This window comes from Pezoporus flaviventris, unplaced genomic scaffold, assembly GCF_033815535.1.
Source record: "Pezoporus flaviventris isolate CSIRO_AGI_PZ_B2104156 unplaced genomic scaffold, CSIRO_AGI_Pfla_v1 ptg000041l, whole genome shotgun sequence".
In the NCBI taxonomy this organism is placed as follows: Eukaryota; Metazoa; Chordata; class Aves; order Psittaciformes; family Psittacidae; genus Pezoporus; species Pezoporus flaviventris.
The window spans coordinates 2403994-2429385 of record NW_026892589.1 but is presented as its reverse complement, the minus strand read 5'-3'; the positions used below and the strand labels follow the sequence as shown (position 1 = coordinate 2429385).

The window sequence follows — 25392 nt, the reverse complement described above, 5'->3', positions numbered from 1 at the left end:
CTTGTCCAGGCCTCTAAGCTCTTTGGTCATTAACCTTCCAGTGCTGCTCTTAAAGCCACTTGGATGGAGTTCCACAGAGAGCAAGTTCTGTAAACACATCCCTGAAAGTGGTACAGGATAGAGATGGCTGAATGAACTCCATGAGAGAGAGAAGTTGTAATGAGTGATGAATTGTGATTTGTGGCTGGAGGGTTTAGTAACAGCATCTAGAACATTTAATTTGCCACATACCAGTTTGAAATAACCAAGTGACAGCAACGTGCAATTGTGCAGCCTTTGAAAAGTAGGATGGAGTATCAACATAAGGAAAGGTGGTTGTGTACCGAGATCACAAAACACAGTGTTAGCATTTCTGTGGCTGAGGAATTTTTCCTTCCAGGTGGGGAACTAACCCCATTTAGTGAGTCCTTTTCAGGAAGTGAGAATTCTTCTCTTAAGATCTTCCTTATGTTTAGAAGAATGCAGTGCTGTGTTACAGAGGCTGAATGGAGCACCACAGAGCTCAGCTGTAGGAATACCTCCTGTACGTATCTATTTGGTACTTGCTTTCATAGCAGTTTTACAGTTAAAGCCACCAGTGACAGCCACAAGATCCAGTTATGCATATTATACAGACTTATGTATAACTTATCTGTTATCTGTTTCCTGTATACAAGTCGGCCTGTTTCTTTAATAAAATACTGTATCATTTAGTAAAGAAGCAATATGCTATTGCCTTAAATGTACTATTTCTAGAATAAAGCTTCTCCACAGGGAATTCTGAAGCATCATACTTCTCCACACTTGTGATGGCAACCACTTGAAGAGTACAGCTAAGTCTCTTTCACAATTACATGGATGAGTAAAAGAGTTCCATCAAACATGATCCAAGGTGTGCTAATGCTGATTCAGAAAATACCCTGAATTACCCAAACGAATTTGCATTTTATGTAATCTCTGGTGTTGGAACCAACTTTGGAAAAGCCACTTCAAACAAAACTTACAAGCCCTGTGTGCTCTGGGCTAAGTTTTACTGAGCAAACAACATTTGCACAAGCACCCACAGCACCTGGGGAGTCCCTATGGGCAAGGGTTATTACTACCAGAATTAGGTCCCTTCTGCCCCCCTAGAAACTCCCATGAAGAGAGCTGCCATCTGCCTTTCTCTCAAAGACTTGTCACTTTGTGCCAGGGACATTCCATGGGATTTCCCAGAAGAAAGCTTGGATGAGTCCAGATTTTTACAGGGCCACACAAAGATAAAGCTTCTCTCTCCTCTCTTGCTTTCAATTATCTTTACACTAACAATTAACTTCAGAGATGTAAAGAGCCGAGGCAGAGGCACCTTCAACAGCAGTATTTAACCACCACCTTCAGTGGTAACAGTAATTTCTGCTGCTATCGACCTGGTTATGTTTGAGAATCTACAGGAAAAAAAAGGTTTTGTTGAAGGATTCGGGTCTTTTTTTGCCTTTTATTTCCAGTAGCCTGTGCCCTGAAGTGCTCCAGCCTTACCCTACTGTGCTGGAAGTGAGATCCCACTCCAATGCCAGATGGTGATCCAGGGGAAGGAACAGGGGAGGAATTTGGTGAAGAGTGAAGATTCCCTGTTATTAAAATTCTGATGTCATTGTCCATGTCATCTGGGAATGGGAGGTCAAACATGTCATCTGGAAAGGAAAAGAAAGAGAAATTATTCCCAGTGTGCTGCTGCACTCATTTTTTGCCAAGAGATTTTTTGGGATTTATGAGCACTCCCTTTAATTCATTATCATACTTCTTTAACATTCTGCTGAGGCAGATGGAAGCAGAGACAAGCACCTGACTGTTCAATTCCCTGCAACCACACACATCTGAAAGGAAAAGTTGGCAGACATCTATTAAAATAATGAAGCTGAACAGTGGTCAGAGATGAACACAAATCCTGTCACAGCAGCTTCATCAAATCCGAATGGATCTTCACAACACAAAAAATGACCCTTCTCTGCAGCTGGTCTCAGAAATCCATTCACTACACACTTGAAATCCACCAAACAAAGCGAGGTGTGCTGTTCACAGCATGTGCTGCTCTTCAGACTTTGGCACTTGGCTCCAAGTATCCTGGAGCAATCCCAGCAGCTTCAGGGGCACTGCTCGCAGGATCCATAAGGGCAGCAAGGCCCCTGCTCCCAAGCTGTGGAGTTCCATGATTATTTCAGATACTGCGTCAGGATTTCCTACAATGCAGCTTTTAATGTTTTACTTTAATCTCAGGAATTAAATACAGTTGTATTACCATCATTTGCTGGTTTTATTTGGTTTATGTTAATATGTGGGAGAGATGTAAAGATACAGTGAAAATGTGTTTGCATTCTGTGAGCAGCACATTCCATCTCGCAGGCATCTGCAACACTGGTTACAACACCACGAGTGATTTACACGATGGAAAGCTAACACATTAAAACACAGCGAAAGCTCACAAGCATCACGATACGGTTTATAGGATTTTTTCCTTATCCAGAGTTTTCAGCAGGCAAAGGCATTTAAGCAGTATAACAACATTTGAAGTACACTTCAGGACACAGAAAGGGACAGTGGGAGCCATCTGAATTAGCTGGACTAATTAGAGCTGCAGCAAAATTTATGCTAAGACACATGGAGCCCTCAATAAGAGCTCTGCATTTCTACATACTGAAATCATTTCTCTTGAAAAAGCATCCCCTCTGCATGAAAAGGGAAAGGCCACATCTGCATTGAACTGATTTCACCTGAAGGCCCAGGGTGGAAATGCGCAGGTGGTTGTTTTTCTGAATCTTCTAAAGAGAAACAATTCACTGCAAGAGCAATGAATTAACTCAAGTTCATTAACTTCTGTCCTACAACCTCAGTAAACAAGACAGAACTAATGTCATGCTCTGCTTAGCCTCCAAAGCATAAATGAGATGGCTAATAGCATAGGAAGCAGTTTAATCATTAAGTAGAAGAGAGTTAAGAAAATTAAATCTAACACCCTTTTGGAAGCACCAGCTCTGGTCCCTGGTGCTCATTAGCATCTGGAGCACTCCAGGGCAGGTTAATGCAGGTTAAATATTTGTCAGCACAGCACTCAGCAGGGCTCTGGGGCCTGCAGAGGACAGCTGCTGCAGCGTGGGGAGGGGTAACTTCCCGGCCGTGAGGCCCGCTGGAATTCCAGCAGGAACACATCAAAGCAGACTCTTTCCTTAAAAATAGTGGGCCTTTCTTCCTCTCTACACTGGAACTTCGCTCTGCACAAAATATTTCTGATGGAAATGTTTGTGGTTGCTCTTGGTTTAAATTATTTTATAGTAATTTTTAAGGACTTATGGGAAAAGAGTTAGGAAAGATATAAAATAGTACCCAGAGTCTTGCTGACACAAACTACAGGGTTGCGCACGCTTGCAAAAGCACAAGCTAACACAGAGTTCTCAGGTTGGTCTGCTCTGCCTGCTTTGGAAGATTCAAACTCTAAACCACAAGCTGCTTACACAACATGCATCAAGTGCACCACTACTGCAAACCTCATGTGACCTGATCCAAGCCACAACAACAAGAAAAAGCGTTTTCAAGTCTGTGCCGTTTTGCAGACTGACTGGTCCATATTCCATATTCCTTATGGAATAAATCAGCACAATTCCCTGAAAACAGACCTCAGAAAAAACCTTGTCCTGTAACTGTATAAAGTACAGGGGTGTTCTCTTCAAGTTGAACTGGGTGCTATGGTGTCTATGGGAGAACACTGGTTCGCTCAGGGTTTTTTATTCATGACTGGTGCAACTCTGCTTATGTCCTCAATAGCCCACAGAGCACTGGTGAGTATCTCAGCTCTTACATGAGCCACTGCTTACTTACCATTAGTAGGGCTGAATCCATCCTCATTGGGGTAATTTGCTGGTGCTACCTGGATAGTAGCAGAGGTTGGGAAAACCAGGATGTGTGTGCAGGAGGCGTCCTGTGGGGTGTTCAGCTGAGATGACTGCAGATTCAGCGCGGTGCTCCGGCCAAACACTGAGCCCATAGTGACAGCATCTGCCAGAACAGAAGCAACAGCAGAGACGTTCATTTCCATCACCTTCAAAATAGGTGCTCTGTGTTCAAGTCACATTTCTGTACACCTAATCTGGGCTTGCAAGCTAATACACGTTTGAGGGTTCTTATCTTAAAACGAGTTACTAGAGGAGCTTGAAATCAAGATCACAAGTTGTACAGATGATTTTGAGCTATGTGAATTCCCATACAATGCCTCACCTTTCCTTTCATTCTGCTGCCCTGACCCAATGACTTCCCCGTTAAATGAGCAAATGAAGTTTATTTTGACACGGACGTCTGTGTAATTATGAAATATACCCCACTTCAGTTGACATGAGGATAGCAAAACTTGCCATCTATTTTCTCACATTACAAAATCTCTGCTTTGAAAATTATTCAACCTGATGAGTCATGTTCAAGCTTGCTCAATTCTGCTGCAGGGAGTATTCTTTTATTTCTAAACTTAACACCCCCCCCCCCCGAGTAGTTGGCAAGGATAAGTCACCACGTACATTTAAAAGCACATGTGTACATAATGCAACAAATAAGTAAAAGGAACCCCAAAATTTGAATATATTTCAACTCAATTCTGTGGACTGCTGCTTATAATAGAACTTTCTAAATACCTTAAATATATCTGGAATAAATACATCTGGAAAAGCAAGCAGATCTGTCCTTACTCCCATCTGCACAGACTCCTGCTCTTTCACATTGTGGACTCTTACAGAGGCTGCAGTTGTTCTTGCCTCATGACTACATCACCACAGTCAGGTGATGGGGACTGATCTCCCCAAAGACGTGACCCCTTCCAGAAGGAGCCCATTGCTTTGAGAGGGACAGTACATGCAGTACTCCTTCCCCTAGGAGCTGCACTCCCAGCACAGTTTCTCTTCATGGTACTCTGGGGAATTCTGCCAGCTCAACCTGTTTTCTACCATGTTTAGCCATGGCAGTCCAGGACTTCCTGTTGGACTCGGAAGTCTTCCCAAATTCATGGGCTTCTGTGAAAAGTATGGAAAATAAACAGTTGGATAAAACCTACCCGGCATCACGACAAATGATCCCTGTGGCTCCATAGCGACGAGGCAGGCACTGAGGATGGAAGGGGAATCTGCTGACGAGATGCCGCACATGCGGCACACCTCCTTCAGTTGTTTGCTGATTGTCTGCAGGGAACATTCCCCAAGGAGGATACTCCAGTCTGAAAGGAATAAACATGATGATGGGACCAAATGGTGCAAATAGTTACGTATTAGTAACACTTTGCAGCACAGGGCCCTGCAAGCCGGGTATTCTGTGCCCACTCCATGGGGTTTGTTGGTCTTCCATGAGCTACCCGATTACTCAGCCACATCCTGAAGAGGATGTGTGTCTTTAAGAATGGGTATTTCATTCCACCTGTAGCTAGAGGAGGTACTGACCTGGTGTGAAACAGGGCAATGGGCACGGTTTAGGAATCAGAATCAAATCCCGTTTCTGTTTTGTGACAGGATAACTACTGTCCAGATCTCTTCCCTAATGTGACAAAACCCACTTGGAAGTACACTGTGCAAATTCTAGTTAACCTACACAACATCTGCAGGACATGAGGAGAGATGTGAAACCCGGTGTAGAAAGAAGCAAATTGTTTCTGCACTCAGGGTGGGATTATCGCTCTCAGCGTTCTGGTTTTCAAGGCCCATGATCAGGTCTGTGAGTCATACAGCTTGTGCACTAGGCCCATGTGTCCACTGCAAGCCAGGACAAGGGGCAGTGCTGACACTTCCTACCTTTCAGCTCCCCGTGGCCCAGGCGGCCGAGCCGCCCGATGACAACTCTCCATGGCAGGGATGTCATCTGCACGATCCCAACACACCACTCCCACAGCTTCTGCAGCCCGATCTTCCGTGCAGACAGCTTGCTCCTCCTTGACCTGGAGGTTGAGGAAGACAAAAACCCAAGAGTGAGAACTGAGTCCAGGACAATGTTCAGAGTTCTGTTCTCTAGAATTAGTTCATTGCCTGCCCTCTGCAGGAGTCTTGACAGTCCTGGAGAGTGCCCAACTCACCTTTTACTAACAAGAAGCAGAAACAATACGTGCCTGCTGTCAGTACTATTACTGCAGTGACATGCAAGAGATGTCAATATGCTGAGCAACACACTGGTTGTTCTTGAAGGTAAGAATCGCAGGTAGGATTTGTAAACCAAGTGTAAACCAGTATCTTATTTCCTCTGCAGTTTTTAGTTATGAAAATGCCAACTGAAATGTTACCACTGTAACATTATCATGATTTACATCAGCAGGAAATATGATTAGAAGGGATGTGCTAGAGCCTGAGGAGTGAGGGATGACAACGATAGTCCTAGATGTAACGTAAAAGGTAAAGGGTTTTACCTGTTTGGTAGATCAATATTAACTATGCAGGTTTCCAACAGTTCACCATGGAGGTCAGTGCAGGATGCCAGAAGCCAGCGCTGATCGTGAGACAGACAATAGCCCACAAAGAGCACGTTGTATTTCTGACTGGCCTCTCCAAATGTTTCTCCCAGCTCTGTCTGCTTGTCTTTGATGGGTGCCAGTATGAACGGAGGTGAGTATAGCTGGATTGGGCTGGGCCTCTGTAAGAAAGTCATCAGCAGGTAGATCAGTAACTATTTAATGCATGAAATACACAAACACAGATGTCAGTGAGTACAGGAAATGATAAATCAAGGCATTCACAGTCAAGAGAGGGAGTGGGAAAGGGTTGTTACAGACAATCCACTTCTGTTGGCTAAAACTGATGCACTCCAAACTCCCATGCTGGAGATGGTCACCTGCCTGAGCAATGAGGTCCAGTGCTCAATCACCCCTACAGTAAATAAGTTTTCTTGTGTTTCTTCATTTAAACAGAATTTCTTGTATGTCAGTGTGTGCCCGCTTGCCTCTTGTCCCCCCACTGGATACCCCTGAGCAGAGCCTGACTCCATCATCTTCTCTCCCTCCCAGCAGGTCTTTGTGTACATTCATCAGAGCCCTCCTGGTAGGACACTGCAGCTCTCTCAGCATCTCCTCAGTTGCCAGATGCTCTCATCCCTTCATCATCTTAGTGGCCCTTTGCTGGATTTGCTCTGGTATGTCCATGTTTCTTGTACTGAGGAGCCCAGAACCAGACACAGTACAACCCAGGTGAGGCCTAACCAGTGCTGCGGAGAACATTCACCTTCCTTGCTCTGTCAGCACTCTTCCTACTGCAGCCGCCTGCTGTGGGCTTTCTTTGCTGCAGGGGCACCTTGCTGCCCACACTCATCTGCCCAACAGGACCTTCAGGTCTTCTTCCACAAAGCCCCAGCCCCACCTCTGCTTTGTAACTCCCCTCTGAAGAAAAACCATGATGGGCCTGACCAGAGAGACTCAGTAATTTAGAACCAGCCAGGGTATTAATTGTTGAGCCGAAGCTGGGAAGTGCGGTGCAGCCTGAGAGCAACACGTGGGCAATGCAGAAAGTTGAGATCTGGTTAATGATGTATGCTAAGTGCGAGCTGCTTGTGGAAACCATTCCAGAAAGGAGATTAAACATGAAATGCAAAGTGCAAGTTAACCTGCTTAGAGGAGAAGTCGGTTATGGTGTTTTCCTAAGAGACATGGAGGGGGCTCCTGTTTCTGCCCTGGCCACTTCCTGCAAGCATACTCCCCTGGCAGCAGTGCACGAACATTAAGTAAAGGCAGGGAGATGTCTGCAGGTGTCTTGCAAGTTTATTGCTCTTCCCCTTACACCTAAATAGCTTGAAGTATGACTTCAACTTGCTGCAAAATCCATCCTGCTGAACAGGTACCTTTTTGAGGGAAGGGTGAGGAGAGAACGTGAAGAGGAGATGCCGGAGGTGATACTGCTTTTAGGAATTCCCAGTGAGAGCTTAGGGCTTTACGTGAGTAATGAAATGTGGTGTTAGCTTGGGTTTATGATGGTTCTGAATCGAGGGGCTTAAATCCTAACAAGCATGTCTTTATCTCAAGGTAAGTGTTTAAGTGTTTAGTTAGTCCATTAAATCTAAATAAAACAGTCATCCTTATCTTTCAGATAATGAAAAACATCCATGGAAATTACGATGGATTACTCCTCCTTTGAAATCCCTGCAAACCCACAAACAGGGCTTGAATATTTACTGTTTAAAATAGAGATGGCAGATAAGGATCCCACTGAAAGAGGGGGAATTCTCCAGTACCTCAGGGAATTAATATAATATCTGTAATTAGGTGCAGGAACTGATTTCATATATATGTGTATATAAATAAAGGTTGGACATAAACACTTTCTTGTAGGACTACTGCAGACTGAGATGACACAGTGTCTCAGGATCTGATTCCACATGGATCTTTTACCCTTTTACTTTATGACTCAAAACCAGAAGCTTAAAATGTTTTGAAAGCAAGTAGTCTGCCACTGTTCTCACTATTTTCTATTAAGTATTAGATTAACTTCTCCTCTTATGTTATGTCTTCTACACTTTGAAGAAATAGTCCTAAAAGTATTTTCTCTCCTCTTTCTGCAATACTGGAGAGAAGGGGTTACAGTTTATTAACAAGCTTTCACTTCCTGACTCCAGTACTAACCTCTGGGTTTTTGAGGGTCATCTCGATGCTGGCAGCTGGTCCAAAGCCTGTGAGAGACTTGATGTGAATCTGGGTGGGCAGTGGCCTCCTGCATTGGCAGTACACTGAAAAAGCCAGCGACTTCAAGTGCTGAATGTAGAAAACCTGTTCATCCTTCATTGTCTGCAGCATGTACTGGCAAGGCACAATCTGTACAAGTTGTATAAACAAGAAAACATGACTGAACGTCTTCAAGGAGCTGTTCATTAATATCAAGCCAGACTCACACATTCAATAGTCATTTCAGAACCACAGCACTTTGTATGTGGCGTCTTTGCATTACAGTACCTGTAGCTCCCTAGCAGGGCTACCACCCTCTTGCATGGGCACCCACACAGCCAGTGACTGTGTTCCTTGATGCAAGCCTTCAGTTCCCACTCTGATGATGTATTTAAGGCTGTAAAATCTCTCAAAACTGAGACTGACCACCCAATATAATGGAAGAATCTCGTTACAGCACAAGAATAACTGCAGAGTACGTAATACATCTGTAGTAGCTGACAAACAGCGGAGCAGACACTCAAATGAGTGTCACTTTCTGTGACACGATCATCACTGAATGACAAACCCCATCACCTCCACGAAGGGAGCAGACTGTTTTACCCAGTCAAGTGTTACTTTGCTGAAGTCCACTTTCTCATTCATCCTTCATTTTGGGAAGGGCACATCGTTAATTACATGCATAACGTTATCAAAGTGTACCCCGAGAAGTACCTACCAGTGGCTTTTAAAAGCAATACCAAAAAAAAAAAAAATTGGGAAATTTTAATTTCTTTTAATCCAAATCCCTGTATTCAAACACCTTCGATTTTTTTAACCTCATTCTTCTGATCCCATCTGCATTTGCAGGCACCTTTGCTCCATCATCTGGGTGGGCTTAACTCTGCACTCAGGAAGGTTGGGTTCCACAGCTTGTGGTCAGAATTAGCGCTTGCTTGCTGGCCCTCTGGCAGCCAGCACCACCCTGTCAGCCTTAGAGGACATGGCAGAGAGTAGAATTAAGGTTCTGTTATGATTTATGGGGTGTTTTGTCTTTTCTCTTAAACAGTGAGATCCTTGGAGCAGAAACGACTAGTACAACATCCTTACGGTGCAGCCAATGCTGCGAGACCCACACAGATCCTTCTGACAAGTATTTCCAGTAGTAATAAAACTGAAGCACCACGAAAGTTTCTCTGATCTGTGGTTCTTGCTTGAACCACTGGAGCTTTGGTCACACATTGTGGTTACTAAACTTGACCACGTGTTTTTCAGGACAAGTTCTTTATCCAAGACTTTCAGAAGCTGGGCTTTCCCTCACTGTGTATGAGTTGGAATAAGTCTGTGAACATTTGGGTTTGATTTGTTTTGGAATAACTGTGTGTACATACTGTGGCTCAGCTGTGAGAACACCGTGCTGGTGACTAGCTCATGTTACCTCTACTTGATGAAAAATGACTATGATTTTGACATAAACTGGCAAAATGCCCCATATTTTGACAAACCAAGGGGAAGTCCCCAGGAAATAAACAGTACTTTGAGTTGGGAAGCATATCAGTTGTCTTGCATAGACTGACATACGGTTTCTACACGCAGTTTGCATGGTCTTGTATTTCAGCTATGGTAACATCAGGGGCTGTTTTGTTTTTTGCATCTTCAGGTCTGAATCAATTGAATTCCTGCAGTGTGTCACAATATGAAGTTGTGAATCTGATTTTCACTTCATCCCCAAGACTGAAATAGTTTGGTGGGAGGTTCCCCGACCACTTTAGGGAATGATAAGGTCAGGATTACCAGAAATGACAAACACATTCCATGCCAGATTTGAGACACTTGTCACAACTTCCAATTCCTTATTTTTCCTATAAACTGTTTAAGCCAAGTTCAACACACATGAAGACAACATAGAGACATCATTCATGTGCTGCTTCTTGTGTGTGTTGCACACGTACACACATGGTTCAATCTCTGGCCTCCCCTTTCCCCTCACTTCTTTACTGAGCCACTGTGATGAAGAGGCATGGAAAACAGGCAGTCTGGGCAAGAGGCCAAGCTCTGCTTCTGACTACACAAATCCAATTCTTAAGTAATTCCATAGTAAGTAACTATTATTATATGCCAAGTTACATGGTGAATTATTTTTAAGAAGCAGATAACAACAATACAATACTTAAATTATACACTAAATGTCTGGTTGCACATTTCTCTTGGATTAAACAGTAGAAATCGAGAGCATAGCAAAAGCAAACAACTCAACATGCAAAGTAATCATAGGAGCAACTGGGCGTTTTTGGCAATGGCAACCCAAGTTGCAACTTAAGTAACTAAAAGCCCTCTTAAGGAAGCATCCAGCATATATGATTGCTAGAACCATGGAACAGATTTCATGCAGGATACCATGGCTGCCTTACATTAGTTTCCTCATCAAAACAAAAAAGCAGGTGGTTTTCTAATATATAGACTTGTACTGTCAACAAAATAATCTGTAAACATCACCTGAATTTTATATATTACTTTATATATTTTTATATTATCTTCCATTCTGTATCTTCAGTACAGAGTAGGTATCAAAAGCCTGCTGTGACAGAATGACTTTCCAGTTTGAAGATACAAAGGAAGGTAGAATTACCTGGAGAATGAAAGAATTCCTCATGTTCTCAGGCAAGTTATCCAACATTTCTGTGTAGCATCTCATTAAACTTAACAGCCAGAAGTTGGTTGAGGCAGATTCTTCGTCTGCAGTGTAGGTGAAAGGATCCACCATGTAGATGACAACAGCAGGAGGATAGGCGTTGCTGTCCGCAGACTCCGGCTCGGTGGGAATCCCGATCCTCTCCCTCTCAGTAACGCTGGAGGGACACAGGATGTTAGAGTCAAAGCAAGTTACAACTGCTCGTTACTGTTTGCTGTAAAGGTGTGCAAGGCCAGAGCAGAGGAGGAAAAGGAGGAGAGTGAAGTGATCCTTCTGTTCAGAAGCAAAAGTAAAAACCACGAGACAACAGTGATTGAGGGGAGATGACTTCTACTCCCAGCTGCTCTTAATCCAAAATACCAGTTATTAATTATGCTTTAAAGACACCTACCATAAAGTCTAATGTACTCTCATTTTATACAAGCAGAACAGATTATGTCTGAAGAATATGGGAAAGTTGACTACTATTCCTTTCAATAATGTGCATGGTGGTTTTTGGGGCTGTTTAGGGTTTTCTTTCAGGACAAGTGGAAGGGGGAGAGAAAGGACTGAGAACTGAGAAGTGCCAAGTAACATTCATGGAGACTCAAGTCCCCCTGTTCAGTTACAGTGAAGTTCGATTGGTAATGGAAGGAGCAACTGCACATTTTTGCTTGATATAATTCTTCGCTATGCCTTAACCATGAGGAGGAGGCTCAACATCTGTAAGTGATCACAAGCAGCTCAGAGTTTCTTTGTCAGAAACCATGCTGCAGGGGCTCAAGTACTGTTCTGCACAGAGCCAGCAAACAGATGTCTGAAGGATAACCCCAACTACAACAGGATGTGGGCTTTTCACTTAAGATACAGGAACTCCCTAACATATATCATGGCTCTTAGTAATATGCATTATTATAAGAGTAATGAAAAACATGTTCACGCAGGAAGTTACTTACATAAGATGTTAAAAAATATTTTCCTAATGTTTATGTTTAATGGACTATTTATAATGAAGTCTTTAAATAAGTTGCGCTGCTGCAGCTTATTTTAAAGGAACAGCAATAAAACCCCATTTCCTGACTTGACAGTGCACCTGCTTGCAAAGCAACACCAGCAATGCAGGCACATGGAAACAAAGCCATGGCTTGCATTTTGTGTCTGTTGCTGGCAGAGGTGTGATGGTGTTGCCCATGTGAGAGGCATTCAGTGCCACAGGAAAGGTCCTGCAGCACCTGACCAGTGAGGCCAAGTGAGCAGATCGGGCACAGAGCCTCAGAGACACTTTGTGTTTTACTTGTGCTGCAAATACCAGGTGGGACATCCCAAGGCACCTCAAACACAATGGCCACACCACGATCACGATTATGTGCTTGAATCAAGCTTTGCTGCTTGTTACACAAAAGGGAGGTCCGTTTTCTCCACCTCCCCTTTATCTGTAACTGCTATAGACATATAAAAACAGGTCCTGCTCCACTTACATCTGGCCACTAGCCCTGCACATGTCAGAAGGTCCTCTCTAGGATTTACATAGGGATTAAAGATTACAGGTTGTATGGAACCAGGATAACAGTGGATTTAACTAGACGTACTTGGAGTCATTTCAGCACTGAAGTCACTTACCCTTCCTGTCCTTCCTGTTGCTGCTGTGGTGCATTTTGACCTGATTCTGCATCTCCTCCGGGACCTGTGCTTCCTTGAGAGCGCTCTGCTGTGTTTCCCCCAGTGCTGGTGTTTTGCCCTGACCCAATGTTCCCACTAAACCCTGGAGTAGAGGTAGTGGTCATCTGGTTAACGCCAGGTGTTGCTGAAGATGCTGACAGCTGTGGCACTGAGGATCCAGAGGATGAACTGCTTCCTGTGGGAAGGCTAGTGGTGCCACCGCTGGGGGTGGAGTTAAAGGAGTTGCCTGTTGAGGGTGCCCCAGCAGCTGAGAGACACGTTGAGTTTGAAGGGACAGATCCAGTGCTGCCCGGTGCTGTTGGTGCCTGGCTTGCTGGCGCTGGGGTTTGGTACTTGGGTGGTAGCAACAAGCTGCTGTCAAGCTGCAGAGTGGCTAAGTAAGGTGCTGGAATAGCAGAAGAGGAAAGGAGATGAATGGCAGTCTGTCCGATCAAAGTGAACGGGCATTAACCATAAAGTCACACACTATTTTTTGCATTTTTAGAATATTCTAAGAATATACAAATGCTACCTGAATATAAGCTCCATCACAAGGATTTACTTTGGCATCATTCTTCAGCATCTGATACAGATCAAAAGTCTTTAAAACCAGGAATGACTTTGTGGAGCTTTGTGAATTGAAGTTGGCACTGACATGTCATGATCTCTGGCTAAACTGGGTTATGATAACAGCAGCTTTATACAGTGCTCAGCTCTGCAATCTACTACAGTCACTCTGTCAGACTCAAAATCCAGAAGTTCTTTTTACCTGAGCTACAGTAACGGCAAACTTGAATATAGTTATTTCTGCTCCTCAGTATCAAAAAAAAGATACACATCGATTGTTTTAATAAATTAATAAAATGTAAATAAATGAATATTTGTTATTTGTTTAGTCTCAGAGGTGGTAAATCACCAGCAGGGGAAGTTCCCAACACTGCTCCTGCCAGATGCCTCAGGTGTGAATTGAGCACCCAGCTCCTCAACCAGCCCTGCACATGCTACACCTCTGCATGTGAGCCTGGGGTATTTATGTTAAGTAGTGCTGTAGTAATTTCTCCTGCTTATGTGGGAAATTAAAACTAAAAGCAAACGGAATGAGTCACAGGGTCATTTGAGATAGACGAGTCCCAGCCTGTTCTGTCAAACATTCCTCAAAGGATGCACACGCATTCTGCAGGCTGTAGAACTGCCCAGCTAACTCCCACGTTCAGTCAGACTTCTGTCCAAAATCAGATCATCAGTCCTCGCAGTAACAGACTTCAGAACGCTCACACCTTGCTCAGGGCAAACACAGGAAGCACTTTTCAAGAAACTACTTAAAACTTCCCGGCTATTTTTAAACAAAACCATAGTTTGCACCTTTCAGCTGAAGCACGAAGCCTTTATGTGGCTGGTGCCATGGTCAGTGTGTGCCAGCAGTGAGCAACACTGTCTCAGCACATGTGTTTCCAGTGATGCTCTGGATGGTCTGTGTCTTGTGCCAAGATCCCGTTTCTCAGTTACAAACACAAGACAGTTACGTTGCCTTTGGATCTGCTCTGGAACGAACAGCCATGTCTCTACCCAGGTGAAATCTGGGAGCAATGTTAGCCCAGGGATTCAGCCAGGCTCAGCCAGGCCCTGTCTTCTGATACTCCCCCAGCAAACTTTATACCCTCCCATATACTCAGATTCTACTCTCCCTCACGAAGCCAGTACACCTGATGTTCTAATAGAACAAATACAGCAGGTTGCCATAACAAAACCAGAAGTCTAGTCTTTTAAACGGGGTCACTGTTTCAGGATGGAAATAAGCCTATAGGTAGTCCAGAGGAGACCAGGCCTTTGGGGTAATGTAGTTCCAAGTGCCTACACCGCACAGATCCAGGCCGCACTCACCAAGGATGCTGTTACTTTTTTAACTGTGTTAACTCACTACTTCTTTACAGAGTTCTAGTGAACTCGCCTCTCAGATAAATACATGTTATGCTTCAAGACACCAACTCCAGCATGCTGATACATACAAACCACATCAATGTATGTTTGTGTGGAACATCTTTGGGGCATACAAGCATCTTACACCAAACTGCCTTTACTAATAAGGTAAGAAATGGCTTTTGAATCCCTGATATAATCACCTTACTGCTGAACAAGAAAGCCTTGAGAGTAGGCAAATTTATCGTGGATTAAGAAACTAGGATAAGGCCTCATAGTACCCTCTTTGTCTTTGAACAGATCATAATCTGTACCTTAAGAAAAAGCCCCGTTTCCATCAGTAGGTATCCCTGATAAAGGGGAGCAAGTAACCCCTAGAGCACCTACAGAAACCACGGGAGCCTTACCTAGGTGATGCCGGCAAACCTGCGCGTAAAGTTTGAGTCTGGAATGATTGTCACACTCCTCAGTGCCCCAAGGCTGGTTGAACCATTCGCTGACGAGCTCATCTGTTAGCTTCTGGGCCACGCTCTTCCCCACCCGCATAATCCCATCACGTAACACTTTGCAGATTGGTTTGTGCTGGCCAAGTCTACACATCTGTTGAGGAAAGAAGAGATGTTTGTAACTGGATGCTGAGCACTCAAGTGTGCTCTGCGATCTGGTTTGTAGTGTAAAGCCACCAGCACACATCTGGTGGCTCCTTAATAAATACAGAAACAAAAGGCTACATTTATCTGTTGACCTGAACTGCACTTACAGCAAAAGCAAGGTCACAAGGTGATCTTACAATTCAGTAGCACACAATGTGCACGATAAAAGAAGGAAATGGTTTTAACTCCAGCCTAGCAACTACAAGAAACAACCGATTCTTTAGTCTACTCCTCAGTCTTCAGGTTTGGTCTGGCCTTCATGTGTTAGGTTGCAAGTGTATTAATACTAGTGTTACACCCTTGGTAACATAAGAGAATGTGTATTGTAACGAGCAGATGGCAACAAATGCCAAGAAAATCACAGTACAACTCAATTAGACAGTACTTTCAGAATCTGAAAACACAGAAAGTCCTCAAAATGAAATAAATCCTTATTCAAACAATTGTTACTTTAAACCCCGCAGACTTCTCCCAACAAATATGCAGCAGAACAGAAATGACACTTAAGAAGCAATAATTCAGTGTGGTTTGTCTTTCCAACCTCGTATACAGCACTCAAGTCCCTGAAGAAAGTTTTGGCTCCATCGAGCAAGGCCTCATTTTCTGGACACACCACGATATAGGCGACATCCCGATGGCCCCCATAAGGGTCTAGCAACAGCCTCTCCCAGAATGGCAAGGAGAATGGAGAAATTGTCAGGAAGTCCTTGTCATAACCCACTAGTAAAGTCGGGATTGGAAGAGGCTCAGGAGATTCCTCAGAGCCTTCAAAGAGAAAAAAAAAAAGAAGAAGTGTTAAAAGAAGTGGTTTAACTGCAGTGGGTTCTCTGATGTACCGGCAGTGGGTTCTTTTACAGGAGTACTGGGAATCAGCCATCCCTTGCCATCCTGAGCCTCCCAGAAGTCTGACCATAGAGTGGAAATGGATCAAGGCTGGATTGTGCCTGATAAACCATGTTCTCCCCCAGCCCTTTTCCTTGGGAAAAAATATTTAAGAAAGTAGAAGAAAGATTTATATTGTACCTAAAAAATGACATAAAATCAAAGCTCAGTTGGCCAAAGCAGAGGGAGCTGATCCAAGCTCATCTACCATTTAAACTTCCCTAAAAAGTCACAATAAACCATCTTGCAGTGTACTGCAAATACAGGTATTGCCCTTCCTGAGGCTTAATCTTGTGGTTTTCCTTTGTCATAACCATAACCACATCTCACTCAATCAAAAGTAATAACATGAATACATAAAACCTGATTTTATACTTTTTCATCTACCTCCACCCGGCTGTGCACAGTTACACAGTAAAACGTTTACAAACTTATTCCTAGGTGTATACACATAGCAAAGTTATTGCAATTGTATAAACTGCCTCCTGCTCCTCTCTGTAAGAGCCCTGGAGCACTCGCTGGCCCAGCAGGGAGGGTTGCCATCAACCTCTAAGCAAGACTGCACTGGCTTAGACTGAGATAAATCAGAGGTGTGAAATACACATTTACCCACGAAAGCTATTTTATCATTTGTATTTTCCAGAAGAGTCACTTATAGCCAGGAAATACCTGAAACTGAAAGTTCTTATTAAGTCTATGGGAAACCTTAGAACAAGCAAACCTCTCTGTGGAGAAAGTATACCCACTTCTTGTGTTACCCTCTTTCTATAGCTCAAGGCCCCTCTTGCCCACTGTGATTTGGTACCATTTCAAGAGCTCTGCATGTGATTTATCCACCAGGAGCTTCTGCACAGGCCAAATGCCAGGCTCAGATGGGGAGCTTGATCCTCACCCAGCACTTCTGCACTTGTAAGTAGGTGTCAGTGAGGGAGGGTGAAGCCTCCACTCCAGTGTGCAGGGGTATGCTGCAAATGCATTCTAAAGCCATGTGAAGAGACATCCCGGCCCCAGTAGACACAAAGAGCCCGTCTGTTCCAATGTTCTTCCATAAGGAAGTGCATCTCTAGAAAACCATGCTTCCATTTGAACTGTTGGCATACACCACAATGTATGTACCATAGGTTCCCCGTCCTGCCATCTTATGGAACTGCTGCCAGGTGAGTGGTCCCTGCACATGCTGGATATTCTCCCAGGTCCTTCCCGTTCGCTTCTTCTGGATGGCATCCTGGAGGAAGGGCTGCAGGGACAGCAGCATGCGCACCACGTCCTGGGAGGAGAGCATGCTGATATCCAGGACTGCAAATGACAAAGGAGCAGCAGTCATTTTCAGTGAGGGAAAGGAAGGATTATTTGGAGGTGGCAACAGTTTCTGGTTTATTGTTCTTTCATACTGCTCTCACAATGCCCAGATGTGCACAGCTCTAATTAGCTTAACAGCATTTACGGTGGCACTGTCTGAAAACACTGCTGAAATAAACCTGTCATCACAGTCCTTTGCACATACCTTTCACTGCTGCTGTCCAGCTCAGACTGTAAGAAGCCAGAGCATCTTCAGCATGTGATGTTTCATTATAAAATCACTTTCATTTTTCTTGGTGACACATTCATACAAAGCATTTCTTTTCTGCTGACTTCTCCAAAACCAGAGGGGCCATAATTCTGCTTTCCCCCAATACCTGAATTAGTTTTGCACCTCTGCTGCAGACTTACAAACACCCACAGGCTCTTTCAGAATTTAGACCACAAAGTCTAAGGACAACCAGATTATTATTGGTACTTGAGATGTAATGTATAAAGCTTTCAGAACCTTACTTTATTTCTAGAATAAAGGGCTTAAAGCAGCCTTTCAGTACCTAAAGGGGCTGACAAGGTATTGGGAGGGGGGCTTTGGACACGGGCCTGTAGGGACAGGCCAAGGGGAATGGCTTTAACCTGCCAGAGGGGAGACTGAGCTGAGCTCTTAGGCAGAAGCTCTTCCCTGTGAGGGTGCTGAGGCGCTGGCACAGGGTGCCCAGAGAAGCTGTGGCTGCCCCATCCCTGGCAGTGTTCAAGGCCAGGTTGGACACAGGGGTTGGAGCAAGCTGCTCTAGTGGAAGGTGTCCCTGCCCGTGGCAGGGGGTGGGACTGGAGGAGCTTTAAGGTACCTTCCAACCCAAATCAGGCTCGGATTGTATGAATATTTCTATGCATATCATCTCCCACATAAGACTAAGTGCCTCATGACTGGGAGGTTTTGAACAAATTCACAGAAGTCATAAGCAAATTCAAAGAAAAGACATAAATCTGTTTGGACCCATACCATTGCTGTGAGGCCAAGAATGTACAGTGGCACTTCTCACGAGGGCTTCGTCCACTTTTCCACCAGTGGGGTTGTCCACGTACTGCCTGCCTTGCTCCAGGGCATTGAAGCATTCTACCCAGGAGTCGTTGCTGTCTGCCTGCAGCCTGTCATAGCTCCAGTTCATGCACGGGAGCGTCTGACGGTTGTTGGAGGACATATAATCCAAGCAGCTCAGCGATGTGAAGGGCTGTGTGTGCTGATTCTGGAGGAGGAGGAGGAGGCTCATTGGAGGTTCCTGGGTTCTTCTGGCTCCCTCACCCATCTGAGAGATCAGGTTGCTCTGACATATCATCAGTCGTCTTTCTGCAGCCTGGCCAATGTCTGAGGTCTTGCCAAAAATATCCAGCTCATCCTCAATGAAGAGCCCGGAGTTGTAACCAAGTTTGCGGTTCATAATAGCGCTAAAGCCACAGGTGCACCGGTACTGATCCTCATTGGATGAATCCGGGATGTATAAGCCAACATCTGCACCTTTAATATTCATATTACAGGCGCATATACAACAACTGTCAAAGTTACGGTCCTTGAAGATGTTCAACACAGAGTCTGAGAGAATCAAGGTGACGTAGAGGCTGTGGGCCTCCGGGATGGGCTGGACGGTGCCTGGCTCCACTGAGTTCAGCGGTCGTGTCGTAGAAGGGGTAGAAGCAGGTGAACCTTGATCTGTGCTGTCATATTTTACAGATCCTTGACCACTCGCAGTACCCCCACCTCTGGGAGTCCTTGGGGTCCTGGGCGTGCGAGGGGTAGGGACAGAGAAGCGGGGAGTTGCTGGTGATGGCAGAACTCCTGCGCCGCTGTTGCTGGCTGGAGCAGTACTATTTAGTGTCACTGGTGTATTCATCTGAGGAGTGTTCATCTGAAGATAGTCTTGGTCGGCCAAACTCCCAACACTAGGCACATTGCTGCAAGAAATAAATGAGAAACAGTCAAACACCGTCACAAACTGGGTGGTTGCGATGACTGATTTTGACAACTTTTAAATACAAGCAGAGGGTGAAAACAGGAAGGATTCACTGTAACTGTAGCAAAGAGAACACACACTGTGCTCATAACCTGTCTCTCAACTAAAACTGAAATTCTTACAATGAACACTGCTGTTTCTTATTCCCCTAATAAAAAGGTGCCATCTCAGGCACTTTGCCCTTTTAAAGATGACCCTATGGCCTAAAACTCAGATGCTTTTGAGAAGAGTCTCTATATAAATTATCAAGTTAAACCTTTATGATGTTCACAACTTTTTTAGGGAAAAGAGAATTGTAGTTGTTGTTTGAAACATGATTATCTGTGAAAAGAGAAAATATCGGTGGAAATAAAGAAAATACTTCAGAGGCATTGAACTGTAGATTCATAGAATAGTTAGGGTTGGAAAGGACCTTAAGATCATCCAGTTCCAACACCCCTGCCATGGGCAGGGACACCTCACACTAAACCATGTCACCCAAGCCTTTGTCCAACCCGGCCTTGAACACTGCCAGGGATGGAGCATTCACAACCTTCTTGGGGAAAAAGTCTTACTTGACTTTAGAAACCATGACTTTAAATCACTGTCAAGTCACACACGTGGCACATACACGCCTCATGGTGGCATGCAACTGGCAATGGGATTCCAGACACTACAGATCAAATACTCATTTAGGATTACAGAGTCTCCAGCACAACATGACACATCCATCACAAACTCTCCAGTAAAACTAAGAAACATATTTCTGGGTCATCCACTGTCACAGCTGGGGTTTATTACCTGTTTTTGTCATTTTCTGCCAAATTCAAGTGACCAAAGAACAGTTTTTGTACCTTCCCATGAGATCGGTCTTTTCTTTGGTATGACTTGTTATCAAGAAACAGGGAATATGGGGCCAATCAAAAGAGTAAGAGCTTTACTTAACTCTTCTCTTTCCAAGTTGCTAATAAGCTGCTCACTTTTCTGAATTCATTTCATACTGGAGTAAGAAAAAGTGTAAGAAGAGTCTCTTGATAAAGGAGAGAAAGAGGTTTTTCTCATGTTTGTCTGTTCTTGCTGTGTATTCTGTGTGCTATTTAAAAGGAGTATTGCTTTAATGCTCACATATGAGTAGGGACTTGGAAAGGAAAATAGCAAAGTCCTTACTCCTCAGAATCATTTTATCACGTTGAACAGATGCATGCACAACTCAAAGCAAAAGAGGGGAAAAAAAATCCCATGAACAAAGGTTTGCAGGAGTTGTGAATCTGAAACACACTGAATACCTCAGACTGATAAGAAAAGGTGACCTAGAAACCGTGATTGGCAATCAACACTCTGTCGGAAGCCTGCAGGAATAATCTTCACTCTAATTGGATTATATGGAAAACGAAAGGGTTTTTTTCCCCAGCAAATACCTGAAATTAATAACCAGCTCAGGCCTGGTGAATCAGTTACTGTTCAAGAAAACCTGGGAATTCAATTACACTCCCTAGGCACCATCAAGGGTTTACAATTTCTTTTTTTGCAGTTCTTTTGAGAGCACTGAAGGATCCTTTGGAGCTGGAGAAGGACTGATTTAAAGGATTTACAGACTGATTTAAAGATACAGGCTGCTTCCTCTAGAAACGTACTCAGGACAGAATTGCACTATCATTGCGGCTTAACTGAATGGTGCCGATTCTTGACAGCTTTCAAAGTCTCCAGCAATTAATTTCTTCCATAAACAAACTGATTTCCTACAAGACAGTACTTACTTGTAGCCATCTCTAATGAAAGTGGCTGCAGGTGGCAAAGGAAGCTGTTCAATTTTGGGAGGAACAGCCCAGGACGGCCTGAACACGCAGGCATCTGGGATCTTCAGAGGTAGCAGGCACTGGCTGGGCAGGATCTTCAGGGGAGCAAAGACGGAGGAGCCCACGAACGGTTGAAATGATGGAACTTTGTGCACGTAGGAAAAATCCTGTAACACCCAAGTGACAACGTTTACAACAACACGGTGAGGTTGTGCTTGATATTTGCATACTCATTTTAATTAAAACCTACTGTACTGTTTGAGCCTGCTACAAATGCTTTTTTGTTTTCAAAATTAAGTATATAAATAAATATATATCTCTATGAATAAAAATATTCTACAAAACATTCAAGAGTAGTTCCTTCAAGGAAACTCAGCTGAGGCTCCTTATCATCCTGAGATGCTGTGCAGCTCTAGTGGCAGGAGATTTCACAATTAGATTCATTTAAGATGAGCTATGTCTGAATAGTGTACTATGACATTTGCATACTACCTATCATTAAGCACCTAATTTAGGCACTTCAGCGGCTGATCTTTGCATAAATTCTATACTGACAATGGAAAGAGAGGCTGAGTCATGGTGTGAAGACACCTCAGGTGGCCTAAATCAGCCTCTCTGAATAACCCCCTGCAGGGGATTAATATAATCCAAGTAGTAACAGTGGACACTAAACACATGCCAAATACTAAACGATCTAGTAAATGTAGTATTAAATAGAAATATAAACGAAGTGCAGTCAAACTGGACTTCCATTGACCATCACATTTGTTTGCAGGAATGATGACAAGAACTTCAGCCAGAGTTTCTAGAGCTAGTCCAGGTTTCTTTGAGAAGAAAAGAGCTAGTCCTTTTGAGGCACAACTGCAAAGTCAAAGCCATGATTAAAACAGTCACAGCAGTCTCTCTCAGAATGTCAGTATTTAACATCTCATTAGATCTTTGCAGTTTTACCCTTGCACCTTGTAAGCATTTGGAGATGAGGAATGTGTGGATTACTACTTTCAGGTGCTGAATACTCAGCACAAGCAATCTACTTCCATGTTCCCAAAATGGTTAGCAATGGGTTTGGGTGCCTGTTTGCCCCGCTGGTGTATATGAGCAGGTGTGACACACTTAAAAGCAAGTAAACTGTGCTGCTGAAGATGTTATCAGGCAGAATTAAACCATGTATTTTAATACTCCTAAAATGGTTGTGAGGGAGATTAAAATATCTTCAGTATCAATGATGCCCTAAAATCTGCTCCCACTCCAAATCTTTCAGCTCAACAAATCCCAGTACAGATTTTCATTCCAGGCCCAAGTCATCCTAGTCCTAAACCAACAGTTGAAGGCACAAACAGAAGACGAAAGCCAGCAGGGTCCATGGCAAGACAAAGTCTTACAAATCTTACATAAAACTTACTTTGAACTTTCATAATGGTAGAAAAATTGGGAGATGCACAACCTATACAAAGCAAATGGCGAGCTGTACTTCAGCAAAGCCTCTCAGAAGTTAGGATCGAAGGAAGAATTATCTCCCAGCAGCAGCACAGACATGCCAAGCTTTCCGGGTGGTTAACCCTGTTCACCAGGGGCACACTGAGAACCAACTCTTGCCCACTTTTCAATGTCTTTTTCTCAATAGAGTCCAGCTCAGCTCCTCCACAGGCACCAGCTGAGCTGGTAACTCCAGAGCCTGCTCTGACATGCTTCAGTGTAACATGGAGACAGAATCCCTGAATGCAAGAAGCTGCTGTGTGGGGACAGGGACTTCCTCCTCTCTTGGGGACAAAGCAGATGCTGTCATGGAGAAAGGCACCCTGTGGAGTGCCTCTGCTTTACTTTCAGCCTGCCTAAGGTACACTGTTACTGCATGTAGGAGAATTCACTAATCTCCAGCTGACTAAACCATTTCCACTAGGATAAATGTACCTGCTGGTGTTCTCATATTAATACACAATTACGTTTTGTCCATGCAACTGCAAGTGCTGCAGCTTTCTGCGCACAGTGCTCTCAGCAATGCAGATGCTTAAAAATAAGCCTCCAGTTAATTCCAACATTCACAGGAGCACAAAATAAGAGGGAAGGAGGTGGTGCGGGGGAGAGAAATGGCTGCTGAAACAGGCTGTGGCTGCATGAACAGGCTGTGGCAGATTAGGGACAGGGTGGGCCTGAAGGAGAAGAAATCAAGGGTTGGGGACTACCAGGAAGACAGAGCTATGGTTTGTATCTCCCTTTTTATTACCTGTGCTCAAACGAGCTCACTGCAGAACAAAGTCAGGTGTTATTTCTACAAGGGAATGTGCATTTTTAAATACCTCCCCCCTCAAGCTATACGCATGGAAATATGGGAACGACAACCTCTGACTTGAAGTGATGGAAATTGGCCCAACAAGTTAAGTAATGCAGAATACACACGAGCAGGCAGAATGGTTTTATCCTACCTCTTAACCTGTGCTAAAGATGGAACAATGACATACAAATCAATGTATACTTGGTGCTTATGTCAAGTCCTTTATGTGATGCTATGGAGAAATGGATACATCTTGATATGTAAAGCCAGGAGGGTGAGTACTAGTACCCAGCAGCAGAGTCCCCATTTAAAAATAGTTCTTAGATACACTACAGGACTCAATAGAGGAGTAACTATGTGACATTACCTGACCTGTGTTATACAGAAAGTCAGATAAGAATGGTCCCATCTGGCCTTAAAACTTGTGAAGTAACATCAGCTGAAGAAGAAACAGAGCAAGTTCAACCCCTGGGCTTTCTCAGAGATTTTCAACCCTAACCAAAAAAGGCAACATTTCAGAGAGAAAAAGGCAGCCTTTCTACATGCATGACTTTACCCTAGCTGCATCCCCAGAGCCTGGCAGCAAGGGGAGCCTATGCATAAAGGGTGCTACAGGGAAATTAATTATCTGAAGAAATCAATCATTTAACAGCTACTCAGTCACAAGTATGATGGGTTTTCAGATATGTACATTCTTTCTGTTAGGCACAGGGGCTCATTTCACATATAATATTGTTTGGTTCCTGAGAACACCCAGAAATATTACACACATAAAATTATCAGAAGAAAAATACCCAGTTAAAATCAGGGAAACAATTCAAAAGCTTTTTTTACTAGAAGATTAATTTTTTTCCCAGCTAAAGCCTGACAGGTACTTTACAGGTCTCCAGCTCCCATTTGTTAAAGTAGTCTGCTATACACACTACATGTGACTTGCTTACCAAATCAAACCACACAGAGATGAGATTAAAAGAACATCACATCTCTTGGCATGTTACCTTAACTTCTTCAGGTTTAGGGCTACCTAGTCCATCTTCCACCTCCATTTTAAACTCCGCAAGCTGTGTTGGAACCATGTTGACCATAGGACTTTCCATCATTCCCAAGGTAGTCACAGTCTCTGAACTTATCCCATCTTTATAACTCATTACTGGGGAGAAGGCAGGGTGTTGTTCTAGAGAAGGTGGTGTTGGGAACATCCTTTGGAGATCTGCCACAGCTAAATATGATAAAATGATGCACTGTTAATCACTCAAATACACATTCTTCAACAGGAAATCCAATACAACAGAAGAGAATGACTCAATACCAGCTCTTATTTCATCAGTTAAAACCTAGCAAAGATTCTACCAACTTACTAGAGCTCTGACACCAGTATAAACCTAGATGAATAGTTAACTCCTAGGGATAAGTTCCAGAAATTCCTAGGGATACTTTGCAAGCAGAAACACCAAACTGGCAGATACACAAATTCAATGAGCAACAAAATAATATTTCGTAATAGAAGAGATTAATGACATTAATGCAGAGGTCACCCAGCAATTGTTACTAAGGAGACACAGAGAAGTTTCTTCCCCTTTTTAGAGCCAATACCAAGCCCTAAACCAGGAGGCTTTTGGAATTAGTGTGCACTTAGCTCCATTTTTCCACTGCCATAGTCAC

General features: G+C 43.7%; 1 protein-coding gene across 1 annotated transcript in view; it reads right to left on the bottom strand.

The window, feature by feature from the left end:
- Window positions 1-25392, bottom strand: part of MED13L (mediator complex subunit 13L) — a 186283-nt gene that overhangs the window by 7343 nt on the left and 153548 nt on the right. The window contains exons 15-28 of the mRNA XM_061465785.1: window positions 24729-24949; window positions 21420-21625; window positions 18678-19624; window positions 17495-17674; window positions 16038-16261; window positions 15251-15443; window positions 12888-13332; window positions 11226-11445; window positions 8579-8767; window positions 6380-6603; window positions 5775-5917; window positions 5048-5206; window positions 3829-4005; window positions 1495-1649 (exon numbers count right to left, since the gene is read on the bottom strand). Coding sequence (XP_061321769.1) covers window positions 1495-1649; window positions 3829-4005; window positions 5048-5206; window positions 5775-5917; window positions 6380-6603; window positions 8579-8767; window positions 11226-11445; window positions 12888-13332; window positions 15251-15443; window positions 16038-16261; window positions 17495-17674; window positions 18678-19624; window positions 21420-21625; window positions 24729-24949 — 3683 coding nt within the window. The remainder of the gene's footprint in view (window positions 1-1494; window positions 1650-3828; window positions 4006-5047; window positions 5207-5774; window positions 5918-6379; window positions 6604-8578; window positions 8768-11225; window positions 11446-12887; window positions 13333-15250; window positions 15444-16037; window positions 16262-17494; window positions 17675-18677; window positions 19625-21419; window positions 21626-24728; window positions 24950-25392) is intronic.